Raw genomic sequence first — 19511 nt, 5'->3', positions numbered from 1 at the left:
GCAAAGATCGATATTTATTTATTTATTTATTTTTTACGATATTACTTATTTGAGACACTTCGAGAGAGAGGGAACACAAGCAGGGGAAATGGAAGAGGGAAAAGCAGGCTCCCTGCTGGGCGGGGATCCCAATGCGGGGCTGGATCTCAGGACCCGTGAATCATGACCAGAGCTAAAGGCACACGCTTACCAACTGAGCCACCCAGGAGCTCCTAACTCTTTATTCTTAAAGTTTCCGTGTCATCGCGATCTTCACATTGGTCTCAGAAGGTTCCTATTCCCATTCTGCCTGTGTCTCTTTTCTCCTTGAGCCTGCGTGAAGTAGGTGGGTCCCCCCAAGTTATGCACTAGTTGGCAGTTCATACCTCGTGACCCATGACTGCTGTTTCAAGTCCTGCAGTTGCTTAGAACCTGGGCAGAAGTTAGGAAGCGGAGAAAAGGCCAAAGCCTCCCTTGGAGATTTGGGGTAGTAGAAAGGGAAGGAGCTTCCACAAAGACGGAGTGCCGCTGATGGGTGCTCTCGTGTTTTGGGTCAGTTATTGAGAATGGTCGCTCGATGTGGGGAAATGAGTGCTGGTGGTGGGGGCGGCAGTGGTGGTGAGGATGGTGATGATGATGACGACGATGATGAAGGTGATATGTGATATCAAGGAACTTATTATTTATTTTAAAGAACAAACAGGGGGCGCCTGGGTAGCTCAGTCAGTTAAGTGTCTGCCTTCAGCTCAGGTCATGATCCCAGGGTCCTGGGATCGAGCCCTACATGGGGCTCTCTGTTCAGTGGCGAGCCTGCTGCTTCTCCCTCTCCCTCTGGCTGCTGCTCCGCTCACTCTCTCTCTGTCAAATAAATAATTAAAATCTTTTAAAAAATAAACAACAAATAGGAGGGGAAGACTAAAACAAAGTGGTTGTTTCTATCACATCTGCCAAGCACTATAACCATGTTCTGTGTCTCTATTAGATGACTACCCCATGAAGCTGGGGGTCAATGTCTGGTTCACCTCCCTCTTCCCTATAGCTCCTGGCATAGTATTTGAGTTGTGCTTTCATATTCAGCCCCTATGAAGTGCCAGGATCTGTTTAGAAGCTGGAAATTACAGCGATAAAGCCAGTGGATCAATAGGAGGTATTGAACAAATCCAAGAATTACACAAGAACAGCAGTCATGTATATAATGTGTTTTCCATTTCTTCCACTCAATACACATATATTTAGGTGTACTGATAAATAAAACACTAATTTCCCCCTCTCTACATCAACAAACACTATTTCTACCCACATAAAAAACATTGCTATAAAAAATAAACTCTGCCTGCTAGGCCATTCCATTCCACTCCCCTTCTCCACAAAACTCAAAGCAGAGAGACTGAAATCACAGCCATTAACACCTCTCCTCCCATTCCCTCAGAAATCTGCCTTGCATGGATTCTCACCCAATTATACTACAGATACTGCTTTTTGATTTGAATCAGTAAGTTCCCTGTTCAGTTCATCAGTTAGTTTTCAGTTCCCATCTTCAGTGACATCATGACAACAGCATTTGAAGCAGTTGGTCCTTCTCTCTGGAAAACCTTTCTCTTGGCTCCTGGGTCCTACCTGATTACTCCTACTTTGCTGGTTCCTCCTCTTCTCCCCGAGGAGGACCTTTGTGGGCCACAGGCTCAGCTGGTCTCCACCTGTTCCCTGGTCCACCGGGAGGAGTGTCAGTCGCCTCCCCGCTTCTCACGTGTTCAGGCAGGAAACACTGCAGCCATGCTCTGTCACTTCCTTTCTCTCTTCCCCCACATCTAGTCTCTCAGGAGATCTGCTAACTGTCCCTTTTCAACAAACCCGGCACCACTCCTCACTTCCGCCACTTCTACCACAGCTGTCCTGTCCTCTCACGCTGATGATTCATGTAGACTCCAAGCTCGCCTCCTGCTTCCATCCTTGTCCCTGGGTCCCACTGCCAACACAGCGGCCAGGGTGATCCTTTTCAAACGTAAGTGAATCCTTATCATGTCACTGTTTTGTTTATAATCCTCCACGGTTCTTCATTTTCTCAGAGTGAAAGTCAAGCTATTACAGAGGTGAGGCTGTGCTCTCTGGGACCTGCCCGCTACTCCTCGTCCTGACTTCCTCCTCTTCTCCCCTCCGCCCAGCCCAGAGTGGCTTCCTCAATACCCTGCGCATGCAGCTTGCACAGACTTGATGCTGTTCCCTGTCTGGAACCACCCCAGGTACCTGCATGGCCCACGTTCCCTTCCTTCGAGTCTTGGCTATCATGTCCCCTTCTCAGGGAAACCCTCCCGGACCTGACCTTTAAACTCCAAGGTCTCTCCGCACTCCAACTCCCTTTACACTACTCCATTGGTTTTCCATACCCTCTGATAGATTCTATAGTTTACTTACCCATTACTTAAAAAATGTATTGGTTGCTTTTCCACACTAGAACTAAAGTACCATGAGGCAGCAATTTGTTTCCTTTTTTTTTTTTAAACTTTTATATTCCTAATATTTATAATAATGCCTGGCACGCAATGACTCCTGAATAAACTGTTGCATAAATGAATGAATGCATGAATGAATAATTAGTTCTCATTAAGGACTGTGCCTATGGCTTAAATACATTATTTTATTCAATGCCCTCATCACTTAGGAAATTCCAAGAGCATTAGGAGGAGCTCTGTGCCAGAAATGGGGATGAATACTAAATACAGCACCTCCAGCAGTGTGGCTTGGTGGTCGGTGGCCAGTGCCGATGGCCTCAAGGGTAGCATCTTTAACAGACTGTTCTTTTGCAGGGCTTCCTCCCTGGCCTCTGACCCTGGTTCCCCAGCCTGGCTGAAGATCCAAGGAGCTATTTGTTATTTCTCCAACAAATTCTTTTTTCATTTAAGTCACCCAGAAGTCTGTTGTCTGGAGTCCAGAACTCCAGCACATAAATTCACCAACCATGTCCCATCAGGCACATTCCTAGAGTAGCAGGTGAGGAAACTGGTTGTGACAGGAGGAGGCCTACACCTGGAGTCCAACTGGCTTTGGGTTAGAAGATCACTGAACTCTTCAGTTTCTTCCTGTATAAAATGGTAAAAGGTCATTTTCCAATCCATCCTGAAGGAATCCTATGCAGAGCAAATGAGACAATGTCCACAGCAAGGATCTTGGTACACAGAAATGGTGAGGCAAATGTAAGGGTTATTAGAGATTAGCTAGCAAAGTAGGTTAGTCAGAAGCAAAAGCAAACTGGAGCCAAAAATCAGCCCATTTTCAGTTAAGGAACACTCCTTCCTTACAACCTGAGATCTGTGCCAGGATTTCTCTTTATCAGGAGTCAGCTGTGACAGAGGGTTTCAATGCTTACGTGGAGATGGTTTAGGATCAAGTGTTCACCCCTTGAGGCTTATATAGGAACTCTTCATCACCTAGATATCTTTTTGGAAGGAAAGTACATATTATAAATGCATTTTAAAATTAAACACCACATGGGGTGCCTGGCTCAGTCAGTCAAGCATCTGCCTTTGGTTCCGGTCGTGGTCATGGGGTCCTGGGATTGAGCCCCACGTCAGGCTCCCTGCTCAGTGGGGAGTCTGCTTGTCCTTCTCCCTCTGATGCTCCCCTGCTTGTACTCTCTTTTTTTCTCTCTCTCTCTGCCTCACTCTCTCAAATATTAAGTAAAATCTTCAAAAAAATTAAATTAAATTAAACATCACATTTAGCATGTAATAAAATACTTATTTAATATTTTCCTAATCTGTTGGAATTCCTTTTTGTCCATTAGGAAAGGCTCTGTCTGATTTGGAAAATACATTCTGTTGGCCAGAAAGCTAAGAGTTTTAAGATATTCTGAATCTTCCGGACAGGGCCATGAGTTGGGAATAAATACATCTGAGAGGAGCTCTAGGATTCCCAGCTGCCCTCAAAGAAGTGGGCAAGGATGGGGAGGAGTCAAGATGGCGGAGAAGTAGCAAGGTGAGACTGCTTCAGCTAGCCGGAGATCAGCTAGATAGCTTATCTAAAGATTGCAAACACCTGAAAATCCATCGGCAGATCGAAGAGAAGAAGAACAGCAATTCTGGAAACAGAAAAACAACCACTTTCTGAAAGGTAGGACCGGCGGAGAAGTGAATCCAAAGCGACGGGAAGATAGACCCCGGGGGGAGGGGCCGGCTTCCGGCAAGCGGTGGAGCAACGGTGCACAAAATCAGGACTTTTAAAAGTCTGTTCCGCTGAGGGACATCGCTCCAGAGGCTAAACCGGGGCGAAGCCCACGCGGGGTCAGCATGGCCTCAGGTCCCGCAGGGTCACAGAAGGATCGGGGGTGTCTGAGTGTCGCAGAACTTGCGGGTATTGGAGCGGGAAAGCCCGCTACAGAGACAGAGCCGACAGAAAGCTCACAGCTTGGTGTTACCTTGAACCGGTCGCAGGCTCGGTGAGCTCAGAGCGCGGCCGGAGGTCAGGCAGACGGGAGTAACTGGGCGCTGTTCTCTGAGGGCGCATGGAGGAGTGGGGCCCCGGGATCTCGGCTCCTCCCGGCCGGAGACCAGGAGGCCGCCATCTGTATTCCCCATCCTCCGGAACTCTACGGAAAGCGCTCAGGGAACAAAAGCTCCTGAAAGCAAACCCGAGCGGATTACTCACCCCGGCCCCTGATAAGGGCGGTGCAATTCCGCCTGGGGCAAAGACACTTGAGAATCACTACAACAGGCCCCTCCCCCAGAAGATCATCAAGAAATCCAGCCGAGACCAAGTTCACCTACCAAGGAGTGCGGTTTCAATACCAAGGAGAGCAGCAGAATTCCAGAGGAGGAGAAAGCAAAGCACGGAACTCATGGCTTTTTCCCTGTGATTTTTTTTTAGTCTTGCAGTTAATTTAATTTTTTTCTTTTGCATTTTTTGTTTTTTTTCTCGCCTTCTGGTAAAATTTTTTTTAACTTTTACCTTTTTCTTTTTTAACGTTTTTTAACCAGTTTATCTAATATATATATTTTTTCTTTTTTATATTTTTCTTATTTGTTTTTTTTTTTAATTCTTTTCTTTTTTTTTTCTTTTCTCTTTTTTTTTTCTTTCTTCCATTTTGAACCTCTTTTTATCCCCTTTCTCCCCCGTCACGATTTGGGATCTCTTCTAATTTGGTTAAAGCATATTTTCCTGGGGTTGTTGCCACCCTTTTAGTATTTTACTTGCTCCTTCATATACTCTTATCTGGACAAAATGACAAGAAGGAAAAATTCAACACAAAAAAAAGAACAAGAGGCAGTACCGAAGGCTAGGGACCTAATCAATACAGACATTGGTAATATGTCAGATCTAGAGTTCAGAATGACAATTCTAAAGGTTCTAGCCGGGCTCGAAAAAGGCATGGAAGATATTAGAGAAACCCTCTCGAGAGATATAAAAGCCCGTTCTGGAGAAATAAAAGAACTAAAATCTAACCAAGTTGAAATCAAAAAAGCTATTAATGAGGTGCAATCAAAAATGGAGGCTCTCACTGCTAGGATAAGTGAGGCAGAAGAAAGAATTAGTGATATAGAAGACCAAATGACAGAGAATAAAGAAGCTGAGCAAAAGAGGGACAAACAGCTACTGGACCACGAGGGGAGAATTCGGGAGATAAGTGACACCATAAGACGAAACAACATCAGAATAATTGGGATTCCAGAAGAAGAAGAAAGAGAGAGGGGAGCAGAAGGTATACTGGAGAGAATTATTGGGGAGAATTTCCCCAATATGGCAAAGGGAACGAGCATAAAAATTCAGGAGGTTCAGAGAACGCCCCTCAAAATCAGTAAGAATAGGCCCACACCCCGTCACCTAATAGTAAAATTTACAAGTCTCAGTGACAAAGAGAAAATCCTGAAAGCAGCCCGGGAAAAGAAGTCTGTAACATACAATGGTAAAAATATTAGATTGGCAGCTGACTTATCCACAGAGACCTGGCAGGCCAGAAAGGGCTGGCATGATATTTTCAGAGCACTAAACGAGAAAAACATGCAGCCAAAAATACTATATCCAGCCAGGCTATCATTGAAAATAGAAGGAGAGATTAAAAGCTTCCAGGACAAACAAAAACTGAAAGAATTTGCAAACACCAAACCAGCTCTACAGGAAATATTGAAAGGGGTCCTCTAAGCAAAGAGAGAGCCTACAAGTGGTAGATCAGAAAGGAACAGAGACCATATACAGTAACAGTCACCTTACAGGCAATACAATGGCACTAAATTCATATCTCTCAATAGTTACCCTGAATGTTAATGGGCTAAATGCCCCTGTCAAAAGACACAGGGTATCAGAATGGATAAAAAAAAAAACCCATCTATATGTTGCCTCCAAGAAACTCATTTTAAGCCTGAAGACACCTCCAGATTTAAAATGAGGGGGTGGAAAAGAATTTACCATGCTAATGGACATCAGAAGAAAGCAGGAGTGGCAATCCTTATATCAGATCAATTAGATTTTAAGCCAAAGACTATAATAAGAGATGAGGAAGGACACTATATCATACTCAAAGGGTCTGTCCAACAAGACGATCTAACAATTTTGAATATCTATGCCCCCAACGTGGGAGCAGCCAACTATATAAACCAATTAATAACAAAATCAAAGAAACACATCAACAACAATACAATAATAGTAGGGGACTTTAACACTCCCCTCACTGAAATGGACAGATCATCCAAGCAAAAGATCAGCAAGGAAATAAAGGCCTTAAACGACACACTGGACCAGATGGACATCACAGATATATTCAGAACATTTCATCCCAAAGCAACAGAATACACATTCTTCTCTAGTGCACATGGAACATTCTCCAGAATAGATCACATCCTCGGTCCTAAATCAGGACTCAACCGGTATCAAAAGATTGGGATCATTCCCTGCATATTTTCAGACCACAATACTCTAAAGCTAGAACTCAACCACAAAAGGAAGTTTGAAAAGAACCCAAATACATGGAGACTAAACAGCATCCTTCTAAAGAATGAATGGGTCAACCGGGAAATTAAAGAAGAATTGAAAAAAATCATGGAAACAAATGATAATGAAAATAAAACGGTTCAAAATCCGTGGGACACAACAAAGGCCGTCCTGAGAGGAAAATATATAGTGGTTCAAGCCTTTCTCAAGAAACAAGAAAGGTCTCAGGTACACAACCTAACCCTACACCTAAAGGGGCTGGAGAAAGAACAAGAAAGAAACCCTAAGCCCAGCAGGAGAAGAGAAATCATAAAGATCAGAGCAGAAATCAATGAAATAGAAACCAAAAAAACAACAGAACAAATCAATGAAACTAGGAGCTGGTTCTTTGAAAGAATTAATAAAATTGATAAACCCCTGGCCCGACTTATCAAAAAGAAAAGAGAAAGGACCCAAATAAATAAAATCATGAATGAAAGAGGAGAGATCACAACTAACACCAAAGAAATAAAAACTATTATAAGAACATACTATGAGCAACTCTACGCCAATAAATTTGACAATCTGGAAGAAATGGATGCATTCCTAGAAACATATAAACTACCACAACTGAACCAGGAAGAAATAGAAAGCCTGAACAGACCCATAACCAGTAAGGAGATTGAAACAGTCATTAAAAATCTCCAAACAAACAAAAGCCCAGGGCCAGACGGCTTCCCGGGGGAATTCTACCAAACATTTAAAGAAGAACTAATTCCTATTCTCCTGAAACTGTTCCAAAAAATAGAAATGGAAGGAAAACTTCCAGACTCATTTTATGAGGCCAGCATCACCTTGATCCCAAAACCAGACAAGGATCCCATCAAAAAAGAGAGCTATAGACCAATATCCTTGATGAACACAGATGCGAAAATACTCAACAAAATACTAGCCAATAGGATTCAACAGTACATTAAAAGGATTATTCACCACGACCAAGTGGGATTTATTCCAGGGCTGCAAGGTTGGTTCAACATCCGCAAATCAGTCCATGTGATACAACACATCAATAAAAGAAAGAACAAGAACCATATGATACTCTCAATAGATGCTGAAAAAGCATTTGACAAAGTACAGCATCCCTTCCTGATCAAAACTCTTCAAAGTGTAGGGATAGAGGGCACATACCTCAATATCATCAAAGCCATCTATGAAAAACCCACCGCAAATATCATTCTCAATGGAGAAAAACTGAAAGCTTTTCCGCTAAGGTCAGGAACACAGCAGGGATGTCCATTATCACCACTGCTATTCAACATAGTACTAGAGGTCCTAGCCTCAGCAATCAGACAACAAAAGGAAATTAAAGGCATCCAAATCGGCAAAGAAGAAGTCAAATTATCACTCTTCGCAGATGATATGATACTATATGTGGAAAACCCCAAAGACTCCACTCCAAAACTGCTAGAACTTATACAGGAATTCAGTAAAGTGTCAGGATATAAAATCAATGCACAGAAATCAGTTGCATTTCTCTAAACCAACAGCAAGACAGAAGAAAGAGAAATTAAGGAGTCAATCCCATTTACAATTGCACCCAAAACCATAAGATACCTAGGAATAAACCTAACCAAAGAGGCACAGAATCTATACTCAGAAAACTATAAAGTACTCATGAAAGAAATTGAGGAAGACACAGAGAAATGGAAAAATGTTCCATGCTCCTGGATTGGAAGAATAAATATTGTGAAAATGTCTATGCTACCTAAAGCAATCTACACATTTAATGCAATTCCTATCAAAGTACCATCCATCTTTTTCAAAGAAATGGAACAAATAATTCTAAAATTTATATGGAACCAGTAAAGACCTCGAATAGCCAAAGGGATATTGAAAAAGAAAGCCAACGTTGTTGGCATCACAATTCCGGACTTCAAGCTCTATTACAAAGCTGTCATCATCAAGACAGCATGGTACTGGCACAAAAACAGACACATAGATCAATGGAACAGAATAGAGAGCCCAGAAATAGACCCTCAACTCTACAGTCAACTAATCTTCGACAAAGCAGGAAAGAATGTCCAAAGGAAAAAAGATAGCCTCTTCAATAAATGGTGCTGGGAAAATTGGACAGCCACATGCAGAAAAATGAAATTGGACCATTTCCTTACACCACTCACGAAAATAGACTCAAAATGGATGAAGGACCTCAATGTGCGAAAGGAATCCATCAAAATCCTTGAGGAGAACACAGGCAGCAACCTCTTCGACCTCAGCCGCAGCAATATCTTCCTAGGAACAACGCCAAAGGCAAGGGAAGCAAGGGCAAAAATGAACTATTGGGATTTCATCAAGATCAAAAGCTTTTGCACAGCAAAGGAAACAGTTAACAAAACCAAAAGACAACTGACAGAATGGGAGAAGATATTTGCAAACGACATATCAGATAAAGGACTAGTGTCCAGAATCTATAAAGAACTTAGCGAACTCAACACCTAAAGAACAAATAATCCAATCAAGAAATGGGCAGAGGACATGAACAGACATTTCTGCAAAGACATCCAGATGGCCAACAGACACATGAAAAAGTGCTCCATATCACTCGGCATCAGGGAAATACAAATCAAAACCACAATGAGATATCACCTCACACCAGTCAGAATGGCTAAAATAAACAAATCAGGAAATGACAGATGCTGGCGAGGATGCGGAGAAAGGGGAACTCTCCTACACTGTTGGTGGGAATGCAAGCTGGTGCAGCCACTCTGGAAAACAGCATGGAGGTTCCTCAAAATGTTGAAAATAGAACTGCCCTATGACCCAGCAATTGCACTATTGGGTATTTACCCTAAAGATACAAACGTAGTGATCCAAAGGGGCACGTGCACCCGAATGTTTATAGCAGCAATGTCCACAATAGCCAAACTATGGAAAGAACCTAGATGTCCATCAACAGATGAATGGATCAAGAAGATGTGGTATATATACACAATGGAATACTATGCAGCCATCAAAAGAAATGAAATCTTGCCATTTGCGACAACATGGATGGAACTAGAGCGTATCATGCTTAGCAAAATAAGTCAAGCAGAGAAAGACAACTATCATATGACCTCCCTGATATGAGGAAGTGGTGATGCAACATGGGGGCTTAAGTGGGTAGGAGAAGAATAAATGAAACAAGATGGGATTGGGAGGGAGACAAACCATAAGTGACTCTTAATCTCACAAAACAAACTGAGGGTTGCTGGGGGGAGGGGGTTTGGGAGAAGGGGGTGGGATTATGGACATTGGGGAGGGTATGTGCTTTGGTGAGTGCTGTGAAGTGTGTAAACCTGGTGATTCACAGACCTGCACCCCTGGGGATAAAAACATATGTTTATAAAAAATAAAAAATTTAAAAAAAAAAAGAAGTGGGCAAGGATGAATCTTTCATTCATTCACTAAACACGTGCTCAGGAACTGGGTTCTGTTAAGCAATGGGATGGGGAGATGAATCAGATATAGTCCTTGCCCTCCAGGGAAGCTTCAGAGAATCTAAATATTACTTCTAAGTCACCTCAATTCTAGAATCTCCATTTACAATGACTTCCTGTGGTGGCTCACAGCTATCCTTGGAAATGCTCCATTATTTCAGGCATTTATGTATTTCTCACTAAATGGATGTAAAGAGTGGACAGCCTCAGAAATAAGCAAACAGACAAATTCAATGTTCTTTCTGAAGGCTGCCATTACAGAAAGAGCATAACTTTGACATCAGAAACAAAAGAGCAGGGGCGCCTGGGTGGCTCAGTGGGTAAAAGTCTCTGCCCTCGGCTCAGGTCATGATCCCAGGGTTCTGGGATCGAGTCCCACACCGGGCTCTCTGCTCAGCAGGGAGCCTGCTTCCTCCTCTCTCTCTGCCTGCCTCTCTGCGTACTTGTGATCTGTCTGTCAAATAAATAAATAAATAAACAAATAAATAAATAAATAAAATATTTAAAGAAAAAAAAAGAAATAAAAGAGCTTCAAATACTACTGTTCTTTCTGATTAGCTGTGTGATCATGGGCAAACCATTTCATGATTCTGAGTCTCAACCCAACAAGGTTGTTGCTAGAATTCAGTGTAATCACTGTAAATGATGCTACATGGTACTGAGGAGATACTCTATAAACACTAGGCATTTTATCCTGAATTCTCCACTGTTCTTGCTTTGTCTTTGTTGGGTAGCATCTCCTATGGAGAGCCTTCTCACATTCCCAGGACTGGCTAATGATAGCCTCTTTGTGCCCATGTGCTTCCCCAGAACTTACCATCAGCACTTCCCTCGTCATAATGGAAACAACCTATTTATGTGTGTGTCTCCCCACATGGGCCTGAATGTTCACTAAGGACAGAGCTATATTTCTCATGTTGGACTCTTAATGTCCTGTAGTTTTTGGCACTTAGTAGATGCTCGGTGAATGTCTGCAGCTTGATTTTATGTGAGCAGGTCAGTAAGTCCCCTGTGAAGAATGTCCTTTATCTAATGCTCCGTAAACCCCTTCCTCATTTACATTTCTGACTGATCAGGATCTTTCCAGATTTCCTCTTTTGTCTAAGGTATTTGAGTTACACTCTCTCCACTGCACCTCCCAACTCTGCAAATAACGTTTCACTGTGGAAATGTTGCTTTTCCCTAATAAAACACTTGCATGAATTCTTCTGGAGACGAGTTTAAGGCAGAATTTCTAAAAGTATATTCCATCAGATGGCAATTTATATTCCAGGAGAAAAAAGATTCTTTAGTCAGATAAATTTAGGGAAAAAAATGCTTTAATAGCACTTCTTTATTTGCTGTAAGACTTCTCAGATCCTTCATTTGATCGTGAGCCTTTTTTCATGGAGCACGTCACAGGTCTAGTATATAGAAAGCATTTGTAGAAATATGTCTTTGAAAAAAATTGGAACTTGTATCCTGAAGTTGAGATTTTTGAAGGCTGCATAAAGCTGAGTCACCAAACAGCTGTCCTGTGGCTTATCTATTAGAATCTGACTTTAAGTGCATGTTTCCTGACACTATTCTTGCTGCATCTCTACCAGACGTGACACAGAGAAGGTTAATAACCATGAGCAGTACTTAAGAAATGTATGAGGAAATAGCGATGCTAATTTCATTTTGCTACCATGCCCATAAAGTTTATTGGCTTTATTCATTTGATGGCTATCATTCATCAGCCAGATTCTAAGTCAGATGATGGAGATGGTTCCCAAGAGGAGTCTGGGGCAATGCACAAGTTCTCAGGAGCTCTTCAGGTCACAGAAGGCCCTTGCTCACTCTGAATTGCTTTGCAGAGGAAATTTAGTACATGCACAGGTGCCTGGCAGGAGTTTGCACCCATAGAAGTGGCTATTCCTTTTGTTAGAACAGTGAAACACTTCCATGTGGATCGCCAATAAATAATTCGTGTCCTGAGCCCTCCCCAGTGACCCACAACCCTGGCTGCCTGAAGACTCCACTTCCATACAATCTGGTCGCTGAGGCACTACAGTCAGTCATGCATTGTATGGGCTGGTGCTAAATTGCGTGTGCCAAGTTGCTAAATATTTTGAGTAGCACCCCTGAGTGGAGGAGAAAAAAAAAAAAAAGAGGCTGGCTGGGACATATATGAGAGCATATATGCAGCTGGGTAGGCAGGCAGAAACAGATTCTATAGAACCTTGTAGGCTATGTTAAGAATTTTAGACTTTATTTAAGAATGACAGAAAGTCACTGAAAAATTTTAAGAAAAGGGGAGAAATGACATGATCAGATAGGCTTTGAAAAGGCATGCTCTTCCCGAAGGCTGAAAGTTGGTACCGGACAGGGGATGTCTGTGCATCCTTGGATATCTATAAGAATAAAGGATTTGAAGGCATAGCTACACCCTGCTAATCCCCACCCTTTGGTAGGTGGGCCAGAATGGTGGGGTTCTAAAGCTAAGGGTGAGGAAAACCCTTCCCCAAGAGCCCTTTCACTGGCCATACTGTTTTTATTTGAGGTGGTTCCTGAGCAGGGGAGCTACTGGGCTCGGAGGTAGGCATGAAGACAAGTCCAGGCAGATGGAGAGAAGTCTGAGTGAGCTCTACAATGCAGAGACAAAAGCCAGAGACCAAAAAGCCAGTGAGTCTAGAGAATGTGGGATTCAGCACATGTCTAGAATGGGCTCATGAGGTCTGGGGTAGGTTTTGCATGCCCTCTGGGCCAGAAACCTGAATTTCATCTGTCAGGGTTGTGGCAAGAAGTCTTTATCTTTTCAAAAACATCATCAGTTCTGCTTGGTTAGATTTTACTTCGAAGTTGCTTAACAAGTTGCCCTGGCTGAGAGAGGACCTGAAAGTTTCTGAGACCTTGAGGAGAGAGAGCAGGAGGGCAGGGTGGGGAGGCACAAAAAAGGCATTGTTGTTTAGTGTACCAAAAATTTCCTAATTCCCATCAGCAAATACTGTTTCCTTGGGCAAAATTATAAGATGGGCCACTGGTTACAAAGCTGTATACAGAGGACAGATTTTCTTGGGGGAAGCTGTGAAATCTCCCTTAACCCAAATACAGATGTTGCATCGTTCCTGTTTGGAAACATATACCGCTGTGTTTAAGCTCATTTTTGTCTCTGACTCTTGTCTGTCTTTTGGTGGGGGAAGATGGGAATGGGTGGAGCTCGGCCAGAGAAATGCTAGGGGAAGGGGGAAGGTTTTGCTGGAGTTTTGGTGACTCGAAGTGTTGAGTAGGAGAGGAGAGAAGCTAAAGGTATTGCTTAAGTGAGAGGCTTTGTGAGACTTCTAGTCTAAGCTGTTGTGCTTTTGAGACAAGGGGACAAAGCAGCACAGAGCTGGGGAGACTGCTCCTGTACTGGGGGTCAGAGCCAGAGAGGAAGGACATGGCTCATACTGGATGGTCACTGAGAGGGAAGGGTTTTATAAGCTCTTAAGAAGAGCACCTCAGGGAATCGAAGAGATAATTTGGGACTTTTGGGGGAGGGCAGGAGGAGGGCTGGGTTTCAGGCATAACATTGGAAATGATACAGAGTTGTCATCTGAGGTAGCAAGAGAAGGGTGACTTTATCAGTACCCCAGGATGATGAACAGTGTATACGGTGCTCACATTCTATTTGAGTAACGAAACAAGGATCTGGCAAATTGGCCCTGAACGTGAAGATGGCAAGGTAACCTGAGAATTAATGAACCATCCAGGTGACCTGTGACTCATTTTCACTCTTTCTAAATCCACCATACAATTTCAACTTCAGTGTAAAAATGCACAGTTATCTATTTTACCTTCACCTCAACAACTGCAGCCTTTCGCTATTCCCAGCCACGTATCTTGGAACACAGTTCAATACTTAAGGTCCATCAAGGGTGAGCTGAGGAGTTAGCAAGGTCAGCTGGGGTGCTCTTTCTGAGGTTCCCAAGGCATGAAAAAACTACAATTGCCTGGTGACACAGAAAAGAATCTCTCTGTAGGGGTATCGCTTCTACATGCTCTGCTTCCCTTTTTTCATAAGAAAGCACGGAAACAAATAATAACAGAAGAATTTTTATGTTTTCCTCTGCAGGAAGAATGCCTGAGGAGGCTACTGCACTTGTTAATGTGATTGCACACTGAATGTCCTAAATTCTCTTTCACCAGCATCTCAAGAATATGATTCAATTACTGGGTAAGACTTTCTACAACAAATGCTCGAGAAATAGAACACATAAAAGGCAAATTAGAGAGGGACGAGCACTCACAGTACGTGTATAGAATGTAGCCGATGGTGATGATTTCTTTATCTTTCAGCTTCCTAGCTGCTTTAGTTCTGTAGTTTTGGTGGGGAGGGGGCAGGGGAGGCTAACAAAGCCCTGCAATGGAGCTGCGGGACCCTCCTCTATTCTCGGGTTGCCATGTTTAGACAAAGCATAAACACTAGATGGCGCCCATAATCTTAAACATAGCAAAAGACTGGCGGTTTTTCTTTATAGGCAAGTATGGCTACCTCCTTAGGAAAAGAGTCAAGTATGGGAATTAGAAAAATATCTACTCCAGCATTTCCTATTCTTGTCCTGTGAAGTGCTCCTTATATGAGGGTTTGATAGATAAGTAAGTATGGGAGAACACTGCTTCTGAAAAGACTCTCCAGTGCATACCAGTACACCAGACGTTTCTGAAAAGTTCTTTGGTGAAGAAATATGACAGCAGGGAACCCTGTCTGTCAGCAGCACCCTAATCCAATCCTGCTCTTCCAGTGTCCTGTGAGACACACTTCGGGAAATGCTCATCCAACCCAAGCCCTGTCCCAAAGAAGGAATAACTCAAACTCCACAAAAGAGACCTTCTTTAGTCATGGTTACCTGATGCTTAAAAAAACAAAAACAAAAACAAAAAAACCACTGGACACATTGTTAAGGCAAAGTTGTTGCTAGTAATAGCAGTGTTGACTGAGTATTTACAATATGATACGCTGAAGTTTTTGTCTCCTTTCTTCAATATGCCATCTTCATCTATACTGTATCTACATCTATACCTGTAACCATGTCTATATATTCACATGTAATTGATATATTGATATATTTGCCTTTAGGCTGTGAATATTTTAAGGACAGGATATTTAGCTCATTCTTTGAAATCTCTAATCCTAGCACAAAGTCTGTCACATACTAAGTCATTAATAAAATAAATTATCTCTAAAGTCTGTATAGTCTGTGTAGGAGAGTAATTCTGGAATGCAGGCATGGACATTCTGCCCCTGATTAGAAGGTTAATTACCTCTCCTTCAACTCCCTTCCCGATGAAGACCAACTGAGGACAGAGACCTACTCCCTAGAGCTTCTCCCTGGGGATTCTAGTTCTGTTTTCTGAACTTAATTGCATTACCGTTACCATACATTATTTACAAAATAATGTTATAAGATCTAGTAATAGAATCTGTGTTTAACTTTTGACTGCTATTTAGAGTTTTTGGTCTTGTGTTTTCCAGGAGGGTGTAGCTTGTCCTTATATATCCAGTATAAGCTGTAGATGTAAAATATCAGATCCTCATATGCCATTGTTAATAATTTTGTTCTGCTGTTTTCCTTCCGTAGTGTAATGTTTGAGCTTTTCGAGCCTGTTTATTCTTTTCTTTCACTATTAACCCATGAAATTCCAAAACCGAGCCTTGAAACTAGCCAATTTTTAGCCACAGTTCAAATAGCTTTTTGCAAACTAAAAAAGAGAAATGTTCCCTCTTCTTTTTCAATTGTGAAAAGCAGGTAATATTTTTATCATTGAATTGTCTTTGTAAATGCTATACATAAGAAAGGATATGATATCTGAATATCAGAGACTATTGTAATATTCTATGGATTGTAATTTCCAACAAGACTATAAGTCATCTGACTGGCTGCTTTCTTTTAATATGTGGTTCTGGCAGTATTTAAATGGATACATCTACTTTTGAAAACTGAAACACTTGCGAATTTTCTTTGTTGAGTCATAAGATTACTAGCTCATCCTTTTTTTCTACCACATGTCTGGAAGTTAAAACAAATGAAACCTATGGATTTCTCATTTAAACAGAGTCTAATGTCATCTCTGTGACTCAGTGTCTTTACCCTTAAAACGAACATAATGGGGGAGTGGTTGGCTGGCTCAGTCAGTCGAGTGAGTAATGCTTGATCTGGGGGATTGTGAGTTCAAGCCCCACGTTGGGTATAGAGCTTACTTTAAAAATGAGCATAACAGGGCCTAGGGAGGTTATAAGATTAAATTCGTTATAACAGTGACTGACTCAAAGGTAACCTGGAAGTACTAGTCCTTTATAGTTCTGTGCGCTCCTGAGTGAGCACACAGAGCAGTGCTGTGAGATAAGAAAATGTGGAATGAGACTGTTGACAGGTTTTGAAAAGAGATTGTGCTGTAAAGAGAAAGAACACTGATTTGGGGTCAGGAGACTTGAATTTTGAGTCTAACATCATAGTTAGTAGCTTGTGGAGCTTTGGACAAATCATTTGGCCTTTCTGAATCCCTTTTTCCTCATGTAAGAAAGCGAGTGTAATAATAACTTAGTTCCTGACACTTAGAATTTCTTTGAAGACCCCTAGAATTATTGCACGTGAAAGTGCTTTGTGTGTGGGAAGTGCTGTGCCAGTGTGAATGCTGACTATGGCAAAGTAACAGTGTGGTCCCCAGGCTAAGGATTTTAAGCCAGAATGATGACACTATGTAAGTATGCTCTGCTTAGAATTGTACAGTGAGGCTACAGTGACTCTGTAAAGCATCACCACATTTGTTCAACACCTTTTCATTCCATAGACATTGTTAGGGAGACTGCTATGTGCCAGCCACTATGATTTAAATGTCAAGGATACAAAACCATGTAAGATGGAGAACCTGCTTTCAGGGAGATTTTGCCACTTAGAAAAGAAAGACATGTCAATAAAAGCAAGTTATATTTTGTGCAGATGGTCCTGGAGTTAGCAACAACTTGACTTTATAAATTTTCAACTCTCATGACGTTACAAAAGCGACACATGTTCACTAGAAACTGTACCTCAAATCGTGAATTTTGCTTCTTTCCCAGGTTAGCAATACAGTGTACACACCCTTGTGATACTGGGCAGTGAGTGGCAAGTCCCACTTAGCCCCACCATCACCAAGGTAAACAACTGATACAGTCACAACCATTCTGCACCTAAATGACCATTCTGTTTTCATTTTTAGTATAGTATTCAAATTATATGAGATAGTCGACACTTATAAAATATTATAAAATAGGCTTTGTTTTAGGTGATTTTTCTCCAAAGCAGGCTAGTTTAAGTGTTCTGAACATGTTTACTAAATGCATTTTTGGCTATAATATTTTTAGCTTACAATGGGCTTACCAAGATATAACCCCATTTTAAGTCCAGGAAGATATATATCATTTAAGTGTAGAAGAAGGATGCACAGGGGAGTAGTCAAGGGGGTGACATTCAGCTCTTGGATGACAGAACAAGGTCCTATCATGGGACCTGACCCAATTTCTCTCATCCAGACATCTGCTAGCTAAGGACTAAGCAGAAGACTTAATGTATGGGAGAACTACCGGAATACGTAAGACAAAGCTATCCATTCAGACCGCTGGACACTTTGCTCAGGTCAACTGACTATATTATACAGGTATGGTGTGTGTGTGAGGGAAAGCTGGGTATGGCATGATGGCTAACACAGATAAGGCCCCTTGGAAAATTCTAGTTATAAATCATAGCTATAAAACAAAGACAAGTTTTTCTAAAACAATGAAAACCACAAAGTAAGTGTTCCATTGAGTTATGAACCATAAACTCAGCCGTAAGAACACGGCTCCTTAGATTATTTCTCATTATTTGCGTGATTGCCAAAATGTCAGTATTGTTTTTAACCACCTGTCACAGAGTTTATACCAGAAAGAAAGCTTGATCTGGTGGAAAGAAGCAGGCAATAAATATTCCAATCAAAGAAAGGAGAAGAAAGGAGGAGGGAAGACAGGTGGAAGGGAGGAATGAGTGAGGAAGCAAGGAGGGAAAAGAGAGGGCAGGTGTGATCGGCATTAAAACGGAATGCTCAGGGGTGCCTGGCCGGCTCAGTCAGTAGAGCACATGACTATTCATCTCAAAGTTGTAAGTTTGAGCCCCATGTTGGGTGCAGAGATTACTTAAAAATAAAACCTTAGAAAAAAAAAAAAACCCGATTATTTAAATCCAAGTTTTTACTCTCTCTCGTTAGGTAGTCACTGACTTAACCTCTCTGAACCTCATTTTCTTCATCCAAATGTGGGGTACTTTCAGGGTGATTGTGAGAATAAAAAATTATAGGAGATAAGATAAGATAATTTAATTAATATATTTTTTAAATAAAATGACTTGTATAAAATGCTTGGTTAACAATAAGTGTTCATAGCTTGTTGCTGGTAATTCTTGCAATTTAGGTAAGTGATGTGGCTGCTACCACTTACCAGTGGCATCCAACTGCCTATTTTATGTATTTGCTTATATAGTTACATGCAACAAAATATATGCTTATAAAGGTGCTGTTTTTAGAGTAGAGTCATGGATTTGGGAAAAAAAAATCTGCTTTAAAAATAAATAATACCTAAAAAATAAATAAATAAATAAATAAATAAATAAATAATACCTTAAAAAGGCATGGTTCTCAATGTTCTGTTGGATGCAAATATGTCTCAGAACATCTGCATGAAAACATTAGCACTTTTACCTGTACCTGAGGGAAGTGAGTAACAAGCACCAAGCACTTCAACACCACGTAAACCGCAACAGGTGCTGGAAGCCTAATGCTCTCCTCCATTTTCTCTTTTTAATGAAGGTGCGTCTGGAGTCCTAATTGAAAGCGATTTTTTTCACCTTAAATGGTGTCAGACACAGAGGAATGAAGATTAAGAAGAAATACTCACGGATAAGATCTGGTCTCCTCTCTGGAGTTCCCCACTCAGGTCTGCTGGTCCACCAGCCAGAATGAAGGATACAAAAATACCTTCTCCGTCTTCCCCGCCCACGATGTTGAAGCCCAGGCCAGTGGAGCCTTTGTGCAGGACTACCTTGCGGGGCTCCCTGAAGAAACAAGGAGAAAAGAGAGCTCCAGTGGGACCCACTCAGGATTCAGAGTGCTTTTACTTTCATTGAGATATATGATACCAACAATTCA

The 19511-nt window shown here is 41.8% G+C and overlaps 1 protein-coding gene across 12 annotated transcripts in view; it reads right to left on the bottom strand.

Moving 5' to 3' along the window:
* Window positions 1-19511, bottom strand: part of DLG2 (discs large MAGUK scaffold protein 2) — a 2075147-nt gene that overhangs the window by 337891 nt on the left and 1717745 nt on the right. For all 12 annotated transcript variants that reach the window (XM_032356653.1, XM_032356654.1, XM_032356656.1 and 9 more), the window contains one exon: window positions 19261-19417. In XM_032356653.1, coding sequence (XP_032212544.1) covers window positions 19261-19417 — 157 coding nt within the window. The remainder of the gene's footprint in view (window positions 1-19260; window positions 19418-19511) is intronic.

The sequence above is a fragment of the Mustela erminea genome, chromosome 9 (assembly GCF_009829155.1).
Source record: "Mustela erminea isolate mMusErm1 chromosome 9, mMusErm1.Pri, whole genome shotgun sequence".
Taxonomy (NCBI): Eukaryota; Metazoa; Chordata; class Mammalia; order Carnivora; family Mustelidae; genus Mustela; species Mustela erminea.
The sequence above is the reverse complement of the archived record's forward strand: the minus strand, read 5'-3'. Positions and strand labels throughout refer to the sequence as shown.